At 34.2% G+C, this 24,089-nt stretch overlaps 1 protein-coding gene across 1 annotated transcript in view; it reads left to right on the top strand.

Annotated features, from left to right (window-relative positions):
* The window catches only part of LOC127546725 (lipoxygenase homology domain-containing protein 1-like), a 407,210-nt gene that overhangs the window by 340,465 nt on the left and 42,656 nt on the right, over positions 1-24,089 (top strand). The window contains exon 29 of the mRNA XM_051973697.1: positions 11,452-11,621. Within this exon, the coding sequence (XP_051829657.1) occupies positions 11,452-11,621 (170 nt within the window). The remainder of the gene's footprint in view (positions 1-11,451; positions 11,622-24,089) is intronic.

The raw sequence follows: 24,089 nt of genomic DNA, 5'->3' as shown, positions 1-24,089 counted from the left end.
TTGTTTTTCTTATAAGATGTTTTTCATTTCCTTCTATTTTTTTCATCCTTTATACTTTATTTTATTATTTCTTGGTATTTTATAGTTTCATTAGCTTCCCCGTGCCCAATTCTAATTTTCAAAGGATTATTTTCTTCTTTAAAACTCTGGATCTCCTGATTTTTCTTGTGTAGCATGATAATTGTGGAAATATGTATAGAAGAATTGCATGAGTTTAACATATATTGGATTACTTGCTGTCTAGGGGAGGGAGTGGGGGAAGGAAGGAAAAAAAATTGGAGCACAAGATTTTGCAAGGGTGAATGTTGAAAACTATCTTTGTATATATCTTGAAAATAAAAGGCTATTATTAAAAAAAAAAGACTGGATCTCCTTTTCTAGTTGATTGATTTTCTTTTCATAATTTTCTTGTTTTTCTTGGATGGTTCTTAATTTATTTTAATTTTTTAAAAGTTTTTCCTCAGTCTCTCTCATTTGATTGCTTAAAGTCATTTTGGGGTTCTTCTATAAATTCCTTTGGGGCAAGTAGCCATTTAATATTACTTCTTGGGGCAGGAGAAGCTTTTCCTTCTTTTCCTTTTACTTTAATATCCTCCTCTGAAGATGAACTTCAATCTTCCCTATTCCCATAATAAGTTTATATGGTTGGGTTCTTTTTTTCCTTTACCTGCTCATAGTACCTCTGGTTTCACTTCAATTCTTTCCTATGGTCTGGAACCCCAACAAAAGCACTCCAATCTACTGCAAGTGCCTGAAGTCAGCAAGATTCCTGCCCCACAGATTCTGCATTCACCAGGTGTGTTGGTTCCCTCTCTCCCAGAGCCACATCTCTGCAGCACAACTGGGCCTGGCAGTCCTTAAGAGAATGGTTCCTTCAGTCCATTTTCAGTCCAGTTCCTGGACTCAGACCCTCACTGTCTAAGGGGTGAAACTTCTTGTGTTTTGGGCTGAAGGACTGAGACTACCTTGGAACCCAGCCAGTCCTTTGCTATTTCTGCAGAACTAGCCTGGAGGTGTTTACATTTCACACCAATTAAACCTGGATCCTTTTTTGGGGTCTGGGCTGGTTGTCCCAGGATGACCCCATTTTCCCCAAATCAACTGATATTAAGGGAGTATATTGTTTCAATGTCAAAGGCCTACTTATATTGCTGTCTTGCTTTTTAGCATTTAGCAAAGTGCCTGGCACATAATAAGTGTTGAATAAAAGCTTGTTGATCCCTTCCTACTCTAACCTATATGGTTCCTGAGAATAAGCCATGAAATTTGTCACTCATTTCACTCCTTTCCCTCAACTCCCATAAAGCTTCATACTGCTGAGTATTTGCCCAAGCTTTCCCTAGCTTAACTTGCTCTGCTTTCTTGTATATGAGTATCCTCAATTTCTGTTATTTGGTCCTGAATTTTGGCTTATTGTTGCTCACAGACATATTTGATAAGCTTTTTAATAAAAGGCATCTTAAAAGAGTAGATAGAATACTGACTTGGAATCAGAGGATCCAGTTCCATCCCTGTCTCTGATACTTACTCTGGGTCTGTAACCTTGGTTCATTCATTAGACTTCCTTATGCTTAGTTTTCTATCTGTAATCTGAGAAGGTTGTTTTCAGTGATCTCTTTCAGTTTTAGATCTATGATTCTATAATCTATCCTCATTAGTTCTTTTGCCATCTTGTTGGTAAAAACTAGCTCTTGGCCTACTTCATAATCTAAAAATAAAATAAGTTAAGGTAAAGTAAAATCCCTATTAGTAGAGAGCCATCAATGTTCTAGTAAGCAATTCAAATTAATTTGGGAGTTTGCTTCCATGTCAGATGTGATCCAAACAATAAGACACCAATTATCTCCAGTATGGACACAAAAGCATTCCCAGTGTTGTTTCGTTGGCTGGTTGTTTGGTCTGAGCTAAACAGTAGGTCTCTTTAGTGCTACTTCTCCACAATGTCTTTATTTTAATTATTCCAATCATCCTTTGAGTATCATGTTCAGGAGCTAGTCATTGAGAGTCATGGTCAAGTAACTCATATCCTTTATTTTAACATACTACCTATCCTACCATTTAAGTCATTTGGCATATCCATTACTTTCCTCTGCTATGTCAATTTAGATTTAATCAGTAAGTGTTTATTACATACCAGACAATATTCTAAGTGCTGGGATTACAAAGAAAAAGAAAGAAAAGAAGGAAGGAAGGAAAGAAGAAAAAAGAAAGGAAGGAAGGGAGGGAAGAAATAGAAAAGAAAAGAAAGTAAGAAGGAAAGGAAAGAAAGAAGAAAAAGGAAGGGAGAGGGGAAGGAAGGAAGAAGAAAAGAAAGGAAGAAAGAAAAAAGAAAGGAAGAAGAAAGAGAAAGAAGAAAAAAGACAGGAGGGAAGGAAGAAAGAGAAAAAAGAAAAGAAAGTAAGAAGGAAAGGGAAAAAAGAAGAAAAAGAAAAGAAGGAAGAAAGAAGAAAAAGAGAAAGAAGAAAGGAAGGAAGGAAGGAGGAAGAAGCTGTGTTGCCTTCTTTCACTTTAATTCTAATCACTAGGATGTCATGGCACCACTCCCCTGAGGTCATGATTATCTTCAAGAATGAAGGACAACTAATCTCTGTAAGTTAACAATTAATGAAAAAATAAATATTAAAATGAGAAATGGGCTCACTCTAATGAAAGCTGGATGACATCATGTCACTCTTGGACAAAGACTTTATACCCAGACTTCCCTATATGTGGACAATCTAGACAAAGGATCTATCTCCATCAAAACTTGCTTGAATGGAACAAATGGCTAGGGATTCATTTTATGTTAGGAATTCCTTATGGCGTTGGATGGGGTTTAAGCATGATTGAGGAAAAAGTTGGTTTAATTTTCAGAGACTGAACTTTAGAAATGAGGACTTTATAAAAAGGGGGAACTCCCCATTGCCCCAAATTATTGATTATTATTAGTTAATAATTGGTAATTATTAATCTCCACTTCTAGGAAGAGCCATGCAATTAGAGAGAGAAACTGTAAGAATGAAATTTAAATTCTTCAAATACATGAATTCTAGGGCTGTAATGAGGTCTTAGTCCTCATTGGTAGGCAAAGTTCTTACTATAATCTGAAGAGGAAGAAGGTTCACCCAAAATATCTTTTGAGGACTTGAGTACTAAAGTTTCAGTCAAGTGTCTGGGAAATAGCTAACATAGCTATTTTATAACTGAGGAAATGGAGACAAATAGAATACACGTTAAATGCCTTGTCCCGAGTCACACAGCTATTAAGTGTTTAAGGTAGAATTTGAATGTGGTCTTCCTGACTCTAGTCTGACATTCTATCCATTGCCTCAGATTGCTGAGGACAATTCATGTCCCAGAGAGACCATGCCATCTATTCCTTTCTTGATTCTTCCCACATAGCTTGATTTCTGCCCCCTAGATAAAGTCACCACTTCTGTGCTTGAAACTAGTGACCTCATCACTCCCTCTTCTGAATAAGATATCTTATACTTGTAGTACTTTTGATGAACAGTAGCTATAGCCTTGTATCTATGGTAACCCTGAACTCTGAATTTTTAGTTTCCAAGACTTACTTAAGCCTGTTCTTAACCCTGTATTTTTATTTCCATAAACTATTTCCTAGTTCTTCTTAATTCTCATAGCCTTGTAGTGTCCCTTTTCCAGAAAGCATTTCTTATCTTTTCTGTCTCTTTTCTCAGAAGCCATGAGAGAATACTTACAAGAAATTACTCTGGAGAAAAATTCAGCAATCTTTGTCTTCAAGTTCCTATGCAATGAAAACTTCTTAAATTTTTTTCGGGATTTCCTTACTTAGCTGCATCTTTTCCTCTGCTCATCCAGGTTCCACAAATACATTAAGTCAGCAATATGTTTTTGTGCCTATTCTTATTTCATCACAACTAATGATATGTAAAATTGGGATCAGGTGTTCTATGTTGAGGATATTAGTTTTGGGAGAATTGTGAATACTTGGGAAAGAAATGTTCTAGAGATCCTAGAGTATATATGAATTTATTCCAGATGGTTTTAGATGGGCTGCCATGTAGTTAAAAAGAGACTTTTTTTCACTGGTTGCATAGAACTATTAGTATCTTCAAAAGGACTTGAGTTAGCTCTGTTGTTCTATTACATTCATATTGGGGGTGAGTGTAGCATGTATACTATGGCCATCTCTCTCAAAGCTGAGTGGGATACATCTCCTCTCAGGATTTCTGGGTAATCTAAAGGACTTAAGGTGATATTTTTCTGCAGTCATTAGCTCTAGGATTTACACAAAATGTTCTTTCCCTTTGTTAAAGGGTCAATGGTAGCATTTACATTTAACAACTTGACATTGATTGGATTTTAGAAAGGGATATTTATTTAAAGTTAATACCAGAACAAAGAGATGAATATTTTCTTAGGCATTTTGAGGAAGTAGTTCCTTTATACCACCTTGGTTCCTGGGGTATATAGTTCACGATTTAGCTGCAATTTGACAAAGAATTAGTCCCACCAAGTTCAGATCCAAAGGCAGATGCTGAGTAAGTTCTTCTGCTGAACTAGGTTCTATTTCCCATCACTCCTCTTCCCTTGGTGTTCAGGATCAACAGTGCTCTTTTGGTTACAAAACTCAGCTTGAATTCTGACTGCCACATTCTCTTTAGATCATGTTTCTGAGAAGGGGTCCAACCTTGCTTTATAGCATTGGTGCTGGATTCATTTTAATTCTGCCAATGGTTTTATGATGTCAGGCAACTCACTTTACCACTTTGGGTCTCGTGTCTCTTACCCTTAAAATACAGGACTTAGACCAGATTGAAAATTCTAATTTGGGATTCTTGGACCAAGAGATCTCTGGATAGATTTCAGAAAATCCATGAATTTGGATGAGGATATATATACACACATATATGTATATGTATATAAAAAGAGTATATGTAGAGAAAATTAAGGTATTATTTAGTCCAATTGTCCACTTGAAATACAGACTCCCTCTACAATAATCTCAAATGGTAATCTATTTTTTTGCTTGACTATTTCCAGGAATGTGGAATTTAGTTTCTACTAAGGCAATCTCTTCCATTTTCTTAGAGTTTCTTTAAATTTTCTGAATTGGTTTTTAAAAGTTTCTTGAATTGGTCTTTCTAATATGCTTCTATCAAGTTTTGCTGGAAAATTAATTTACTTCATAATCTTAATCATAACCACCTATTGATTTCAAGAGATTTCTAATAGATAACCAAGCAAGAGTTCTGACTTTAAGTGTCTGTTAGGTTATGTGAAGGAAGTATATTTTTAGAGTATATGGTACATTTGGTAGGAATAAGGGGAAGTGAGAGAAAGCAGAATGATCCACTTAGAACAGGCCTTGACAATGGCTATGAAACTCTCCTTGTAATTTTATACTTGATGAAACCTTAGGATGGATTTTTTCCCTCCTTGAGATGCGTCCTAAATCAAAAAGACGTTATAAATTGGAGAGCACAGGAGACATGTTTTCTAAAGGTATTATTATAATGACAAGCAAAGACCTTGTAGTATACTTTACTACAACCTTTTGAGAGAGAACAAAGTGATCTTAATGCTTTAAAAAGAACAGAATTCTATAAAATTTCCAAGAAATAATTTATTCATTTTCTGATATGTCCCCTATTTTATAGAAAAAAATAACTCCCAAAGAAACTCATTTTTAGAAAAAAAAGAATCCTACATAAAAATAATAATTCCTGTTTATGTGATGCTTTCAAGTTTACAAAGAACTGCCCTCATTATGAGCCTCTGATATAGAGCATGAAAAATCATAATTGAAGAATAAGGAATTACTATTTGGAGCACTCGTGATTTGTTATTTTGGTTTCAGCTAAATGCCATTTATTTGTATTTCAGTCAGTTATTCAGTGATACTTTCTCCTTGTTTACTACTGATTTAATGTATATCCCAGAGGATAATCAAAAGGAAAAAATGGCTTAATACTAAAATTACTTGTCATATAAAAAAATTCAGATTGTGAATTTTCTCTGTCCCTTCCTCTTCCCCTCCTGCCCTATGCCAATAACAAATTAACTACCATCAGCCTTCAAAGTAGCTAATTAATGTAATTTGATTTGGGGATTTGATGGGATGAGTAAACAAAGCAGACCACAGAAAGAAAAAAACAACTACTTATAATATATTTCACATTCATGAAAAGACATCTAATTCTTTAACAAAAAGAAAATAAAAAGAAAAACATCATATGTTTAGAATGTCAATCTCAGAATTTTTAGATCTTACAGACCATTTAAAATAGTTTTTCAGGAGAAATTAATTTTAAATAGTTCTAGAGAACAAAACAATTTACCTTGTGTAATATTATAAAATAGCTACCCTGAAATATCAAGATATACATCCTTGTCTAACAGCTTATATAAAATCCTTTTTTGTACTAGAAATGAAAATATATTTTAATATTATTTGTCATTTTTTATTTTTCAAAATACATACAAAGATAGTTTTCAACATTCACTTTTGTAAAACCATGTGTTCCAAATTTTTCTTCCTTTATCCTTCCCTCCCTTTCATCTGGACAACAAATAATCTAATATAGGGTTAAACATGCACATTTCTTATAAACATATTTCCACATTTAGAATGCTGCACAAGAAAAATCAAATCAAAAGGGGAAAAGAGGAGAAAAAAACCCAAGCAAGCTATAACCAAAAAGGTGAAAATACTGTGCTATGATGTATATTCAGTCTCCATAGATCTCTCTCTGGATATGGATGGCATTTCCCATCACAAGTCTATTGAAATTGCCTTGAATCACCTCATTGTTGAAAAGAGCCAAGTCCATCACAGTTGATCACAGAGATGAATATATTAAACAACTTGGGCTAAGGTTTCAGAGTCTTCCCCCATTTATTGTCAGTTATTCTAGAAATGACGATAGGTTTTGGATTATAGGAATTCAAGCAGGAAAAGATCTCAGAGATCATGTGCTAAAATCTCTTCATACTGCAGCTGTGGAAATTGGGACTTTGGTAAGTAAGGTGACTAACCTGGGGCCCAAACTAAATCAAAGAGCCCTGGATTTGTAAAATCTTGTCATTCTTGCCAGGAGATAGAGCAAGCAAAAAGTGAATGAGGGCAATTCTCTGGTACTGTACTATGTATAGTGTATAGTGTGATATTTACCAATTTAGGTGATGAAAAGAAGCAGAATATATTAAGCGAATTGAGCTTGAAGTGGATATGACCTCAGAACTTCTCTTGTCCAACATAGGAGCATCAAGCTAGTTCCAGAAAGTGCCATTTATTCCAATTTCTCATTTTGTATTGAAGTAAACTGAAGCCCTTGGAAACTAATTTACTCAAAGGGCATACAGGTCTTTGAAGTGTTATCCAGTAGAGGTGAGATTAGATTTATTCTATTTGTTTTGTAAAAGCCTAAAGGGCAAAATTAGGAACAATGAGGGGAGATAGTAAAGTAGATTAGGCTTGTTATAAAAACTGACCTACTAAAAATTTAAAAAAATATATTAAAAATTGAAAAAAAATTAACAGTTTTTATTTTATTTGCACTGAGAGACAGTATTTTAAAGAGTTGATCATAGTATGAAAACTGGTTTCAAATCCAGCATTTGACATACCTGCAGTGATAAAGTCACAAAATCAGTTAAAAACACGATGACAATTCCTTAATAATTTGAGTGTTTGAAAAGTGTACTGGATCTCTTTAGAAAAAGTGGATTCTGTGTCTTTAGATATCTTCTTGTTGATTGTTAAATTTTAACTAATTGACCACCAAGATCACTTTTAGATCTTAAATTCCTATATTTATATAACTCCTATCTATCTATCTATCTATCTATCTATCTATCTATCTATCTATCTATCTATCTTTTTGAGAATGTAAGTTTCTCTGATTTCTATGTCTGTAATTTAAGAGGGGGAGTTGGAACATCTTTTATAATGGTCAGTAGAGTAGAATTCAATTATGTACAGATTTTCTAGGATTTCATTCTGGAGTGTTTTGAGGAAGAGTTTAGAAGTCCTGAATGAACTTCTAGAAACATTATGTTTTTAAAAAGTAAGTATTCATTTAATCATAGCAAGACCAACCCCGAGAGAATCATGAAAATGTGAAAATTACAATAACCTTGAAAAAAGTTAATATTTGGAGTTTATTCTTATCATTGGGCACAGGGTTGAGACATGGAAGATGGGACCATATTACCTGAAAGCCAATATATGAGACGTAGAGTGTTCATTTGGTAAATATTGCAGCTATTAACACTTAAATAATAAGAGAAAGGAATATGGTTGATCAGTCTAGTAAGCTATCAGGGTAGCTTACCTTTAATTTCATTAATTCAAAGGGATAAAGCTTTTATTTATTTATTTATTTTGCATTTGGGAGAGGTAGGGACAAACTTTTTGAGAGCAAAAACAGGAAAAGTGGAGTAAAGAGTGTAACATTATATAGAACTAGATAATCTCAGGGCAGCTAGGTGGTACAGTGGAGGGAGCATCAGCCCTGAAGTCAGGAGCAACTGAGTTCAAATCTGCTTTCAGACACTTAACACTTCCTAGCTGTGTGACCCTGGGCAAGTCACTTTGCCTCAGCAAAAAAAGAAAAAAAGTCTTTTGAGAACAATAGTAACAAATACAGTGTAACTAAAGTATAACTGTCTTGTCAATAAGGTCTTAATCTATTTTGTGTGATAGGCTTTTTTGGCAGTCAAGTGAAACCTAAGCTTCATAGAAGAGGGGTTTTTTGTGATTGTTTTTAATAGAAAAGCTAAATTTGAGTTAGAGGTCAATGATAATAAATATATTGTCATCATTGCTTGTTTTTTTTTCAGTTCAGTATTTCAGGAGTTCAGTTTTTCAGGAGACTTGTGAATTAGTTATTTGGGGACCTAGAGTTAGAATACTTTTTCTTATCCAGGTTCTTCATTTTGTAGATAAGGAACTCAAAGCCTAGAGAAGTCAAATGGTTTGACCAACATCACATAATCAGCCAATGGCCCAATAGAGATGATACTCCAGTCTCTTGACTGTGTATTTTCTACTACCACAGTCTTGGGATGAAAAGGGATAATGAATATGGGGGTTAGCATCAGTTCTTTCAGGTGATGACAAATATCTGATTGGCAGCATGCCCCTGAAAAAAAAATTGTCCTGTGCTGAACCTTGGAAACCTAATGATATCTGTCATTTCCTTGTTACCTGAAAAAAGTCCTAGCTTTTATAGTCACCCCCAAATTTGACTGCACAATTTTATAATTTTTCCCTTTATTTCCCCATGAAAACAAGCACATTAGTCTTAATACCTTCTTTCTTTCCTGGACTCCATCTGACCTGCTCTGCCTTAGGTTTCCTAAAAATACATCACCAAATTGCTTGGCACCATGCATGTGGAAATAATAATGAAGAAAATAATCCTTTAAAATTTTCATGTTGTTAGTCTATTTGTAAAAAATGGCTCCTACAGATTTCTCAAAGGGAAAAGTGTTCTTGTATTTATTTAATTTAGTTTATGAACTGAGCTTGGTTTCTTAATACAGCACAGACTGAATGACTAGGCTGTGGAATTGTCTGTTCCCTCTTCTTTGCAGACAGATCCAAATCACATCCAGGTGCCAAGTACTTTTCTTTATTAAAAATAGTTTATTGAGAATGGGATATTTATGACCATGCAGTAGCTTCAATATTAAAAACATGAGGTAATGTCTTCTGACTTTACCTTTTTAACTTTGTTCCTTTTCATATCTTCTGACCTCCACACAAAGTTCCTCATTATGTATATTCTCAGAAAATGGAATCCAATGAAGAGACCTTCCAAGGTGTACATGCTTAGGACATATTCATCAAATCATGCAGATTAAGGAACACATTGCTCCAGCCTATTGCATATTTACCAAAGAGCCCCTAAGCACTAAGAAGGGAGAAAAATGAAAAAAAAAATTAAAAAGGAATAAGTGAAATAAGACAAAAATGATCAAGGATAAAATAACAAAGTTGCCATCAAAGAGGTAAAGATAAATGATGATGAAAAAAAAAAAGGAGTAGGGATATAGTTACTTAAATATCACTTCAAAAGTTTTCACTTTGTATAATATCAACTTATTATCTTGTGAATACCAGAGAAATTAATTTTATATTCTGAAGTAGCTGAAATAGGAATTATTCTTTCCCCTCAGGAAATCCTCCTTGCTAAAATAAATGATCACTGACTTCTTATCATACCAATCATGATGCTTTTTTCATTTGATTGTTGGAGTTAGTGTGGACTATATGTTGAGATTCCTGCATATCTTAATCAACATAAAATATTCTATATGTCCATTTAAAAACTTGGTTTCCTCTTCCTCCCTCCCCCTTCCCCACTCCCTTGCTTTTCCTTTTATTTCAAAGATTCAATGTTCTTTTTATTTACTTTGTCTACATTTTTGCTCATCTCTCCACTAGCTAAAGTTCTTGTTGGCCCAGGTGAGTGAGTGTGGGATGTGGGAAGTAGAGAATCATATTTTCTGACCTTATTGTCAGTGAAAAGATCTTGTGAACTTTGGCTCCATAAGGATTGGAATTGGGACAAAAAGAGAGCTGGAAGGAAAACCTAAGTGATTTTTTGTTGTCAACATACCTTTCTCTATTTGTGTTTCCCTTCTCTGAACTTTCTCTTTTCTGAACTTGTTTGATGAGTGCCTATAATGTCACTTTTTACTTAGCTTTAGGTATCTTTCATGGCCCTATCACATCCTTCCTTATACATTCTATGCAGCAGCTAAAAATATTTAATACTGAGGATGATGGAGTGAACCATTTTTTTAAACACATTAGACAAAGTAACCTATTAAGCTAAATTAATTTAAATGATTAAAATATTTTTTCACTGGCCAAAACTCCCCTGTATTTGTTGTCTCCTATTACATTGTACACTCTTACTGTCTTTACTTTTCTATTTTTATCTTCAATGTTTACCATGTACTTGGCACATAGGAAGTGCTTAATAATGTAATTTAATTAGATTGTAAGGTCTTATAGCCAGTGTTCATCATTATTTAGTTTAACATGTTAAGCTTGCTGTCAACAGACATTTTCTCTTTTCCTCCTCCTCACCCTCCTGTACTTCTCTTGTATTCCTCCTCTTCTTCCTTTTATCTCTTCTTCCCTCCCCCTTGCTTTCCTCGTCCCTGTCCTTCCTCCCTCCCCCCTTTTCTTCCTCTTTCTTTTCCTTCTTTATTTGGGATGAATTACCTTGGTTGCTCAGTTTTTAAAGATCATTTTATTTTTAATTCTTCAATATGAATCCTAAGAAAGTTTTCAGGTATAGTACATTTTCCTTTTCTATTTAGTAGTTTTGGATATCCATTTGAATGCTAAATATTGAAGAATTTAAAAGGCTATTGATTTATTCTCTCTCAAGTTAATGTTTGTTTTCAGTTTGAAAGAATGGTGAACTGTGGTTATCCAGTATTCAATACCATTTTTTGCTCATTCAGGTGGACAGTGGATTATACAAGTAAAAACAGCTGAAGATTCTCCAAAAGCTGGAGAATGTAAGAGGACTCTGGTGATATATGGTTCAAAGGGGAAAAGCAAGGACCTTATCCTTTCACCAAGAAATCCAGGACAAGTGTGTTTTCTTCCTGGAACTACAGATGAATTCCTTGTAAGTCACAAGAATATTATGTTTCCTTTATAGCCTAACAATCTAGCTCAGACATAATTTAGTTGAGATTACCAAATTATTATTATTTTATTCCATAAAAAAGTTTGTAATTCAAATTTCTATCATTCTAAATGTTACATTCTCTCTTTTGCTAATTTTTGTTTTATTCCTGCAAAATTTATCCATTGAAGAGAATGGTGATATCTGATGTTCTCTCTCATCCAATTTCCTATAGTTAAAAAATAAGTGACATTTCTATAGATTTTTTGCAGTTTGAAAATTGTTTGATTCATCATAAACCTGTGAGGGAGATAGTAGAAGGTAACCCCTATTTTACAGATGAAGAAAATGAGATATTAAAAATATAAAGGGGTTGTTTTAAGCTTAGAAGAGATGAAAAAGGCCAACCTCAGTCTTTTGACTTCCAAACTAATACTTTTTCCATTCATTCATTTAACATGTACCTAGGTCATTCTGAAACTGTGGGTCACAATTCCATATGAGGTTACATAACTGATGGGGGGTTCATAAAATTATGATTTATTATAAGTCAATGTTTGGTTTGTATACCTATTTTATCTATCTATCTATCTATCTGGAGTTATATAAAATTTTTTTCTGATGAAAAGGAGTCATGAGTAGTAAAAGTTTAAGAAGCCTTCTACTATAGTATACTCTATCTTTAATGAATCTGATCATCATCCATAGCATTTATTTAGTTTCTCTTGTGTGTGTGTGTTTTCCTATGATAGATGAGAAACTAATTAGACCTGACCTTTGCTTGCATTTCACAAGTAGAATTTATATATTAAGCAAAAAACTGAAGAGTTTTTGATGATAAGCATATATTTTTATCTGGTTTGAGATTTACAGATCACTTTCCTCATTACCACCCAGTTAGGTAGTGTAAGAATTATCTCCATCTTAAATGAGGGGACTGAAGATCAAGGAATTTAAGTCATATAATAAATGACCCAAGTCATATAATAAATTTCAGAACTGGGATCTAAACCCAGGCCTTCTTGATGACAAGATCAGAAAATGTTTTCCATATAATCATCTGTTAAAGCATATGAAGCCTAGTGCCTCTTGTAGAGATAAATATAAGAAAATAGACTCCTTGTGATGCATATTGGGACATTTATCTTATCACATCTAATAGCATATGCCTTTGTGCTATTGCTCTTATAATCCATCAAGTCATTCTCAGCAATAAAGAAATTCAACAAAAGCAAAGTTATGTGTATATTGACTTTTGCTACTTTCACAGCTTATGTCATTAAGTATCAATGCATGTAACAGTGTAAGAGAAAGGTCTGGCTTCATGTGTGCTCAGAAAGGTTCAACTTTTACATATATATATGTATATATATATATGCATATGTATATATATACATATATATATGTAACATTTATCCATTATTAGTTATTTTTTAACTACTAACTTTTAAATAGCTTTTGTCTAAACATGACCTTGGATCTTATCCACTGAGGTTACCCACAAGGTATTTTATAGTCTTCAAAATAGTCAATTGGAGTTGTCAGAGCATACCCGTAAGAAGAACACAAAGCCCTGTGAACCATTTACTAGAATATAATTTCATGTTTCTTCAGTCATATAAACTCATTAAGTTGCCCCAGAATGGTATGGAACCTGAAAGTGAAAGAAAAACATTACTGGATAAAGTCAGTCTAACATCATTGAGTAAGAGATTCTGATTACAGCAACTCCACTGAATCTTAGTTTGGGAGGTGACACTGCCCATATGTCTTACCTCTCATTATGCTATGTCACACGTATGTTACATTTGAATGTAATGAGGCATCCTACTGGTTGCTTACTCAATGAATCTATAATTCTGATCTAGGAAGATGTAATACATTTTCCTCTTGGTGCTTCATGACCCTGATTCTGTTCTTAAAACCAAAGTCCTAGAATTCCTTTTTTGTTTTCCTCTTTGAGGTTGTTCTTTCTTCCTGCACTATTCATGGTATTTTATGTTTTCTAGAGAAAGTAAATCAGAACAGCAGCATCTAACATGAAGGAGGCAGTAGTATTTTTAGAGTAAGCTTTGGAATACATTCCAGTTAGAAATAGTCCAATTAGTATTTTGTATTTTCCTTCATTTTCCTCTCCTTCTTATTTGTCAATTAACATTTGATTGGAATTTAATTTTTTTAATCTAAAATTTAATTTAATCTAAAAAATCTAAAAATTTGATCTAAAAAAAAGAATATGGGGAAACTTAGAATTTTACTTTTAAATTTGGGGGATGATGTCATTATGAACAGAAGATAATTGACTCAAATGAGAAGGAAGAAATTGGCACTAATATAATCTTAAGGGATTAATAATGTATTCTGTTAAAAATAACTTTAGTTATACAAGAGAACTGGCTAGAAATTTCAGAAAACACATTTTAGCAAAGTTGAATTGTCTCTCAAAGCCTTGCTCTGGATGTATGAAACTTTTTTTTTTAATGATAACTAATTGGAAAGTTTTGGATAAGCTGAAAATCAAATAAAAGATTTGTAACACAAAAGAATATATTTGGTAAAAAATTACCTCAAAATAAAAATCATGCTAGTTAATCAATAATTAATTAGTTATTAATATCAGGATTTTATTTTTTAGATTATCAAATAACCTTTGACATTAATTCTATTTTATTCCTTGATATCTTTTCTTTTGTTTTTCCTTAAAAGGAAGAGAATCAAAGAATGGAGAGATTAATTTGTTAGGGAATCAGTGCTCCATACAAATTTTCCTTGCATAGATTGCTCTGATATTAAAAATATGAACTAAAAGAAGAGATAATGTGTGGGGACTATAACTTGACATGAGGGACAAAAGAAATCCACAAGAGTGTATAGAATATTTAGATGGATTTACCATCTTCTGGGTATGAGCATTCTCTCTAATGACACAGATTACAATCCAACCTACCTCATCCTGTGTGATTCTTGCTCTATTTCCTCCTGTAAATTCTCCTAGGGGACCCAACCAAAGATTTGAAAGCCTTCTCTTGGTATTACCTGGAAATCAGACATGAAGTGTTTTATCAATTATAAAGAACAAAAACAAAAACAAAAACAAAATTAAAACAATAGAGCTGAAACTATAGAATTAAGATTACCATTTTCTGAGGCACCCAGGTAATACAACAATCTTAGCTTCACTTCCAACTCTCAGGACTTCTTCAACCTCTTGCAATCAGTTATTCTACCCATTAGAAGCCTACACCCTGAAACCCTGACTCTTGATTGGTTAAATTCTAGTTCTACTTCTTATTCCTTGACTTCTGAATGATAGTCTTACCCCTGTATGAGGGACATTTCTTCTTTTGTTCTTGTGTTGTCTTTTCCTTACTTTGCTTATGTTTTCATTTAGCGTAACATCTATCATATGGTAATCTTTAATGTTCTATCGATTGACTTACTTATCTATCTATCTGTATCACCTAAGATCAAATTGTCATTTATTAAATTTCCATTTTCTAGTGGGGGTGGACAAATATATCTTCCTTGGATCATTACTTTGCAGTTCCTTTTTATTTTATATAAATATATGTGTATGTATATGTATTGTGTGTGTGTGTGTATACATATACACATTTATCTGTATGTGTGTACACATACACAAACATACAGATACACACACACACACGCAGAGTCCCATCTTCTTTAACTTGGGGTTGCTTAAATTCCATAATGTTATGTTTTGTTGGGTTTCCTTCTGTTGTCACATGGCTCCTCTCCTTTATCAAGTTCTCTTCCCTCCCAACTTTCAAATGCAGATTACCCTCAAGGTTGATGAATTCAATAGGGACCAATAAGTTGTGACTTTTTCATGTGTTCCAGTTTCATGTTTAACAAAAATATCAATCTATATGTGATTTAGTTTCACCAGAAATATATCAAGTTGCTGGTCACTGAAACAAATAACTCACATGGAATACTAACAGTTAAATAAGTGTTTGTAGGTAGTCTAAAGAAGCGTGTGATTTTTATCACAGTCTGTGTCCTTTTTTTTTTAACTACTCCATCACTATCACCATGGAAACAACAGGGGGCTCTGAGGAATTGAGGACCATTTATGAATTTCTGCCTGTTCTCTGAATTGCTGCAGCCTAAAAAAATAATCACCAACTAGAGACCATCCTCCTGGTGATGAACTTCTTTGAATTTAGCTATATTGGTTCTCAGGTAGCAGAAATAGAATCCATTTCTGGACCCATAATTGAAGTCATTCCATCTTTGTGGAACCTGCCAGAGAGCCTGCACATCATGATGAGTCATTGGAGGAGGACTTATTGAAAGACTTCAGGAAAGAAGAGGACTAAAGAAACATTTGGTTCTTAAACATTTTTCAAAGACAAGTATAAAATGAAGGGTTGTTGAAGGTATCATTAAGACTAAAGAGACAGGGAAGGAGTCACAGGATGAATGATGGCATAGTGGATAGACCAATCCTTTGTAGTTTGGTTTAAACAAATCAGTTATCCATATATATAATGTGTATATGTATACATAATATATTATTATGTCATTAACATTTATCCCTAATATATGAAAAAATAAGATATATGTAATATGTATAAAAAATATACTCATATACATGCACATTTTTGATTTATGCATATACATATTTAAATATTATATACACATATGGTATGTTTTATTCATTGTTGTGTCTCACTTTTTAGAACCCCCAAGTTGGGGTGACAAAACGTACCATGCTTTCTAGAGCCCCCACACCAGAGTTATTGAATTATACCATTGTGATGAGATGGGACTCCATTTTTCCACCATCCTAAGGAGTTTTATATGTTTATGGATGATAACTGATATTTTTTTTAAATTAAAAGGGTTAGTTGTTGTCCTTCATTCTCAAAGAGGACCAACATGACATCATAATATTGGAATCAGGAAAGTTTATGCGGCATCATTGGAAAATAGGAACTTAATAGTCATTTGAACTCAGGTTAATTTTATTTGTCTGTATACATTTCCCATATATAGATATATAGATATATAGATATGATGTATGTATATATACATATGAGCATATACATATACATTATAGCTTGAAATAAAATCTTATATTTTTATGGCTATTTTTGGAAGATTAATTTTAATATGCTGACCATAGCTCCCATTAGTCGAGGGCAACAATTCTGTGTCATTCAGCAGCCTTGAAGTTTCCAAATAGCAGATTCTACCATGAAATGCAGTTCACTTCATTTCACTTCAAAGGACAGTTTTATAGGATCTGCACCCAGAATCAAAGCAACAACATTGCAGTTCTCTATTATTAGTAATATAAAAATTGTTCTCCTGGGTGGCCAAGGGTCAAAGCCTTGGACACCAGATTGGATTACATCAAGACTTTATTAGTAGTACGATGTCTGAGCCACAGTTTGGTTCCATATGTAAGGAATCTTCCCAGTCCTGACAATTGGGGAAAAGACAAAGGTGATAAATGTAAGTTTCATTCAGGCTCTGAATGACTAGATGCAATTACATGTTGCAGTGGATGGAATGCTAGGCCTAGAATTAGAAAGACCTGAGTTTAAATCTAGTCTTGGCCATTTACTAACAGTGTGACCCTGAGCAAGTCATTTGATTTCTATTTAAGTCAATTTCCTCAACCATGAAATGGAGATAATAATAGCACCTAGCTCATAGGATTATGGTGAGGATCAAATGAGAGAACATTTATGGAACACTTAGCATAGTATCTGTTATTAGTAAATGCCATATAAATGCTTATTCTTTTTCCCTTCTCTGTGTATAGCTACAATACAATTATATATATATATGGATTGATATTTGTAGATTCATATATCTAGATCTAAATCCATATATTATCCATATATATCATACAGAAAACTTTAATAAATAACCACTCTATGAACCCTTAGTACTACTATCACTACTACTCTGTACCACCGTTGCTAATACAATTACAAATACTACTACTGCCATTACCACTACTACTGTTGCTGCTGCTATTACTACTATCATTACTACTAATACTACCACTACTACTATTACTACTATTGCTGCTGCTGCTACTACCATTACTGCTACTACTGTTACTATTATTGTTATTGCTACTACTACTACTACTATTGCTGTTTTTGCTGCTGCTACCATTACTACTACTATTTCTATTGCTTCTACTATGACTACTCTACTACTATTGCTGCTGCTGCTACTCTTATTACTATTGCTGCTGCTGCTGCTACTACTATTACTATTACTACTGCTTCTACTACTACTACTATTGCTGCTGCTACTACTACTACCACTATTAGTACTACTACTACTATTACTACTGCTACTACTACCATTGCTGCTGCTGCTACTATCATTACTGCTACTATTACTACTATTACTGCTACTACTGCTACTATTATTACTATTGCTACTACTACTACTACTATTGCCGCTTTTGCTGCTGCTACCATTACTACTACTACTTCTATTGCTTCTACTATGACTACTCTACTACTATTGCTGCTGCTGCTGCTACTACTACTACTACTACTACTACCATTGCTGCTGATGCTACTATCATTACTGCTACTATTACTACTATTACTGCTACTACTGCTACTATTATTACTATTGCTGCTACTACTATTACTATTGCCGCTTTTGCTGCTGCTACCATTACTACTACTACTTCTATTGCTTCTATTATGACTACTCTACTACTATTGCTGCTGCTGCTACTACTATTACTATTACTACTGCTTCTACTACTACTATTATTGCTGCTACTACTGCTACTACTACTACTATTACTATTTCTATTGTTACTACAATTACTACTACTATTGCTGCTGCTGCTACTATTGCTTCTACTACTACTACTACTACTATTTCTATTGCTACTACTATTACTACTACTATTGTTGCTACTGCTTCTATTGCTTCTACTACTACTACTATCAATGCTGCTACTACTACTACTACCACTACTACTATTACCACCACCACTGCCACTACTACTGCTACTATTATCATTTTTATTCACTTATTCAGATAGCTGAATAAATCACCTCTGTTTTTTTTTTTTTTTTAATACTGTTAAGCTCCAGAAGTAACTTTGGAGAGTGGGATTTGAAACAACCAAAAGAAAAGCTTGGTAATTGAGAATCATTCTACAGATGAAGAGGTAAAGGGAGCCTCCTAGATACCATGTGATAATATAGTCCAATGGAAAGAATGCTAGATTTCAGTCAGAGGACCTGGATTCAAACCTCAGCTCTGCCAGTTATTTGAAGTGTGAAGTTGGGCATGTCATTTCATCTTTGATTTAGTTTCCTTGCCTATAGCATTATCAGATTGCACTAGATATCCTCTCTAGAGTAACCTCTCCAATTCTATAGTCCCATTCAAAGTTTGAATCCCCAGGGAAATGATGACGCCTACATTTTAGCATGTCCTTTGGTTCTAAAAGCTTAGCACTTTGATTCACGACCCCAACAGTGTTTATTCCCTTCATAGGCAGGATATATAGAACACTGTTGAATTCTCAATAAAAAAGGAAATTATTTAAAAAAACCAATATACATAGTTAGCTCTAACTAAAGTCATTGATTAAAAATGTATAGCTATGAACATTAGCTGCACAACATTTCTGCTGTCACCAAACCTGGGATATATTCTTTTATAAACAAATATACAGATTCATGCATTGAGTGGACCCATACTTAGAGCATGTTGGTTTTTACACAAATTGGCAACACAGGGGTCTAAGGCCACTCACAACTCTAGTAATACAGAGCCTATAACAACCCTTTTCTGTAGATTTCTCATACTGTTTTCCCAGGACAAATTATCCTTGTCAGACAGGTTGTTAAGATAGACTTCCAGGACATGCACCTCTTCACCAAGCAAGTCTTATTTCCCAGGGGTATTCATAGTTACCTCTCTTATTTGCGGCCAGAGGTCTCACCCTTTGAAGCTGCTTCCAGCCTTGAGTGATTGCTTCTCTGTATATCTCTTTGTATGGAGAATCTATATGTCTGTTCCTTCAACTAGGATTTGAAGTATTTCTATCTCTGTCTCTTTCTCACCAACTTTCCAACAGCTAAATGGAGTGTCTCCTACTAGGCTAGATGAACTCTTTCTCTCTTCCTGTCTCTTTCTCTGTTTTTGTCTCAAAGACTTTCAAACTGCTAGGTGGAGTATGTTCTCCTAAGATAGATACTGTGTTTATGGGGGAGAGGCAGAAAAGAGAAACTCCTTCCTTTCCCTTCTCCAATAAACTTGATACACCACAAAGCCTCCTTCTGGCTTGGATTCATAAAATCTTTCAAACTGTTGGAAACTTAGCTACATGAAACCTGAAGGGACATAGCCAAGTTTGGGAATGCCATCACCACACTTTGTGTTGTACTTTGTACATGGATTACCTGTTGTTACCATATTATTAACCCATTAATATCTCATTATCTGTGATTACATGCTGTGACTACATCAGCTGAAGTGGGGCAAGGGGACTAGGGAGAACAAAGTCTCCTTTTTCTTTCATTATGATTCTATGATTAGGCACCCTATTATAATGTTGATAATACACGGGCACATAACAAAAGCTAACATTTATGTAATAATTACTATGTGCCAGGCACTGTGCTAAACATTTTACAATTATTATACAAATTTTGTCCTCACAACAACTTTAAGAGGATGTGCTATTATTAACCCTGTTTTACAGATAGGGAACTGAGGCAAACAGAAGTGACTTGCTCAGTTAGTAAGTATCTGAAGCTGGATTTTAATTTGGATCTTCATGACTTCAGGCTCAAGACTATATACATTTACTACCCAGCTGCCTGAGGCAGTTATCAAGGGTAGGACATGAAGATGATGCTATTGCTTTTAAATATGCACTAACCATTGTCTCCCTGGTGGCTACAGATATCTGAAAATTTGAAGTAATCCATCATTATTATAACACATTTTTGTGCCAGGCTTGTAATCTCTTTCCTCAAATCCTCAATCTCATTACCCGTCCAATCCTCTTTCTGTCCAGATGGTCTGTAGCACATCCCAGTGACCATACCATTTATGTTTTTTTTTCCTTTCATTGGCTTTCAACCCAATGTTTCTCACCATGTTTTCCTTTCTATGAATATCTTTTTAAAAAATATACAATGCTACTCTTCCTTCTCTTTTACCTATCCTTTCTTCTGAAAAAAATACCTTCCAGAGCCATAGTCCAATACTAAGTCTCAGTTTTCCTAGTTCATGTAGGCATTTAACACCAGTAATTTTTTACTGAGTCCTTTCTTAGATTTACCTCCTATGAATTTCTGGATAGCACTTCTATTTCCCTTACTACAATTATAGATAAATTTTGCTGTACCCAACTTGTGGATATTCACAGGCAGTTTTGCCCCTTTCCCCTTCTTTTTCTGTTTAACCCTTTTCAAAATAGGGAAAATTCATTATAATCCGATCTTACTTGGTGCCAATGCCTGGCCATGAGCTTAGATGTCCAAGTCCTACTTAGCAGAAAGTTATTAACTGTCACTTACTACTTTTTCTTCTGATTGGCTTGATTCTTACCTGAGACCTCTGGATCTACATGATCATTTTTGAGAGAGCAATCAGCTGTTTTCTTCTCAAAGTACTAGGCTTCTTCCTTTTTCAGAAAAAGCCTTCTATTTGTGCCTCAGCTCCACATATACATTGATCCTTCTTCCCTTTCTTTTCAATGTGATATTCTTCTACCCTTTAACCATATGAAACAAATCAGAATGAGCATTTCTTTACCTCTTCAGATAATTCAGATTTCTTGCTGTCTTGGAGAGGGAGGAAACAAGAGAGGGATAAAGAAAAATTTGGACCTCAAAAATCTTATAAAGATGAATGTTAAAATTACATTTATATGTAATTGGAAAAAATAAAATACCATTAAGTTAAAAATAATTGCTTTTAGCTGAGGCCCAGGAAGAATCATTTGAAATAGGATGGGCATCAATTGAATAAAGTTCTTTTGAGCTGTTTTCCTTTTAAAAAAATAAATTGCAGGTCTGATCATGTCAAGCCCTACTCAGTAAACTACAGTGCCTTCTTTTTGCCTCCAGAATCAAATAAATAAATAAAAAATCCTGTTTAGTATTCAAAGCCATTCAAAAACCTAGCCCCCTCCTACCTTTGCAGTCTTCTCTCACTTTTACTCCCTGTCATGCACTACTCTTCAATTGAGTGAGACTGGCTTTCTGGCTTTCTGACACTCCATCTTTTGGCTCTGAGCATTTATTGTGGCTCTCCTCTATTCCTGTAATGGTCTCTTTCCTCATCTCTCATGGGTGGTTTTCTTGACTTCCTTTAAGTTCATTTTTTTATAGGAAGTCTTTTTCAGTTGCTCTTAATTCTAGTAGCTTCACTCTGTTTATTCTCTACATAGCTTCTTATCCATATTTGTTTGTTTGTCACTTATATTAAACTGTGAGCTCCTTGAAGCCAGGGATTTTCTTTTGCCTCTTTTTGCATCTTCAGTGCTTGGCAGATGATAGGCACTTAACATTTCTAAGCCTATGTTTCCTGATTTTTAAAATAAAGGGTTGATTCAAGTGACCTATAAATACTCTTTTAGCTTTAGAGCTTTAGTACTAAATTCTAAATACAATTTTCACCAGGAAGTCCATTTTCCAGTCAAATGTTTAAACAGAAATGGATAAGAATGTCAATAGAAATGACATTAAATGATATGTATTACTATCTGCTTCCATTATACCCTTAATACTATGGGACTTTTACATCTGACTTGCATTAGAAGTCTTTAACTATTATTCTCTCCACCTTCTTCCTCAAAACATTAAAATGTGAGCTCATTAAAAGCAGGGACTATTTTTTCTATTTATATCCTAGTACTTAGCATATTTGCCCATAACAAGCATTTAAAAATGTCTTTCTATTCATCCATTCATTTTTTTTTCTTTTATTAAAATAATACTTTTTTATCCTTTATAATTTTATGACTGACTGGAGATTCTCTGACGCTTCTTTACTTTCTCTTCCAGTGAGAAGACCAGCCTATATTTTAAGCATAGGAAGCAGTTCTTTGGTTCCAGAAGAAATAAAATCATTCCACATTTTAGCCAGTTCATTACAAAGTTCTTGCTTTTCATATTTGCTGCAAGTGAGATTCTCAGTTCTTGTTCTTATTAGTATTTTTCCTTGAGAAGCGATACTGTTGTTTTAACCATCCCTCTCCCATTTCTCATATTATAATTCAGGATATGCTTTTTATTTCTTCCCTTCTATCTTTCCTCAGTTTTTGGTGATATAGAGCAGAAACTGTTCTATTTTTTTTTCATATTTCAGCTCCCAGCATTGCACCTGTCATCTAGTAGGTATGATGAGGTTCAGGTCCAGCACCAAATGTTGGGGTTTGGCAACAAATGATGAGGTCTGGCACCAAATGTTGGATTTTGGTAGCAATTCCAAGTTCAGAATATGAGGCTCAAGGTACATGTGATGAATTCACAAGGACTTTTTCCTTTCCAAAAGGTACTTTTATTTTTGAGAAGAGGTTATGATAAAATGAAGAGGTTTATGAATAAAATGAAGAGGTAAACTTGACACCAGAAATGGTTACTATGAAATAGTATTGGGAGAACATATAGTTAGCAAGAAAGGGGTTTTTAACAATTAACAATGGAAAAGACAAATTCCCTGGTGGAACTCACAATTAACCAGGAGAAAGGGAGTGTGCCATGAGGTAGGAATATACTATTGACTGGCAGGCTAAATCTATGGAGGAGTTTAGTACCCTAAAAGAGTTAGTTAGATATAACAAGGAGAAAGACATCATGAAGCAGGGAGTGTTAATAAAGATGCCATGAGACCCAACACTGGCCAGTTAACCTAAAAGATACACAGCAAGGATGGCATAGTCTATGAGCATATTTTTAGGGGAAATTTAAACCTTGGAGGTTTGACATCATAACTTGGCTTTCTGATTGGATCTGCATAGCACAGTGACCCTTACCCAAATAAAAATCAGATTCTCTTAAGGAAAAAGGCAAAAAAAAAGGATATATTACAATCTCAGAAAAAAGGCAACTCCCAATAGACAAGGTATCAGTAGAGGAGTACAAAGTGCAAACTGCAAAATACAAGAGTAAATAGACCCTAACTAGAAGGCCCATTCCCTTCTGTCCTTTTCTCCCATTGGCTGGAAAGTTCTAATTTATCCATAGACTAAATATGTACTAGTCAATAGCATGCTCTTTATCATATTAGATACTAAAATGCTAATGAAAAGGTGGGGATTAGGGGGAGTAGGAAGAAAATGTTTGTTTATAAAACATTAAAAAATGTTTTGTATAAGATAATGGAATACCTGCAGCTTTTAGCTATATTTCAACTTCTTATTGCAGGGTCTCAAGTCACAGTTAAGGCATAGGTTTAGCCCACATTCTTATGAGAAATCTTTACTCA

Source organism: Antechinus flavipes, chromosome 1 (assembly GCF_016432865.1).
Source record: "Antechinus flavipes isolate AdamAnt ecotype Samford, QLD, Australia chromosome 1, AdamAnt_v2, whole genome shotgun sequence".
Classification (NCBI taxonomy): Eukaryota; Metazoa; Chordata; class Mammalia; order Dasyuromorphia; family Dasyuridae; genus Antechinus; species Antechinus flavipes.
The sequence above is the reverse complement of the archived record's forward strand: the minus strand, read 5'-3'. Positions and strand labels throughout refer to the sequence as shown.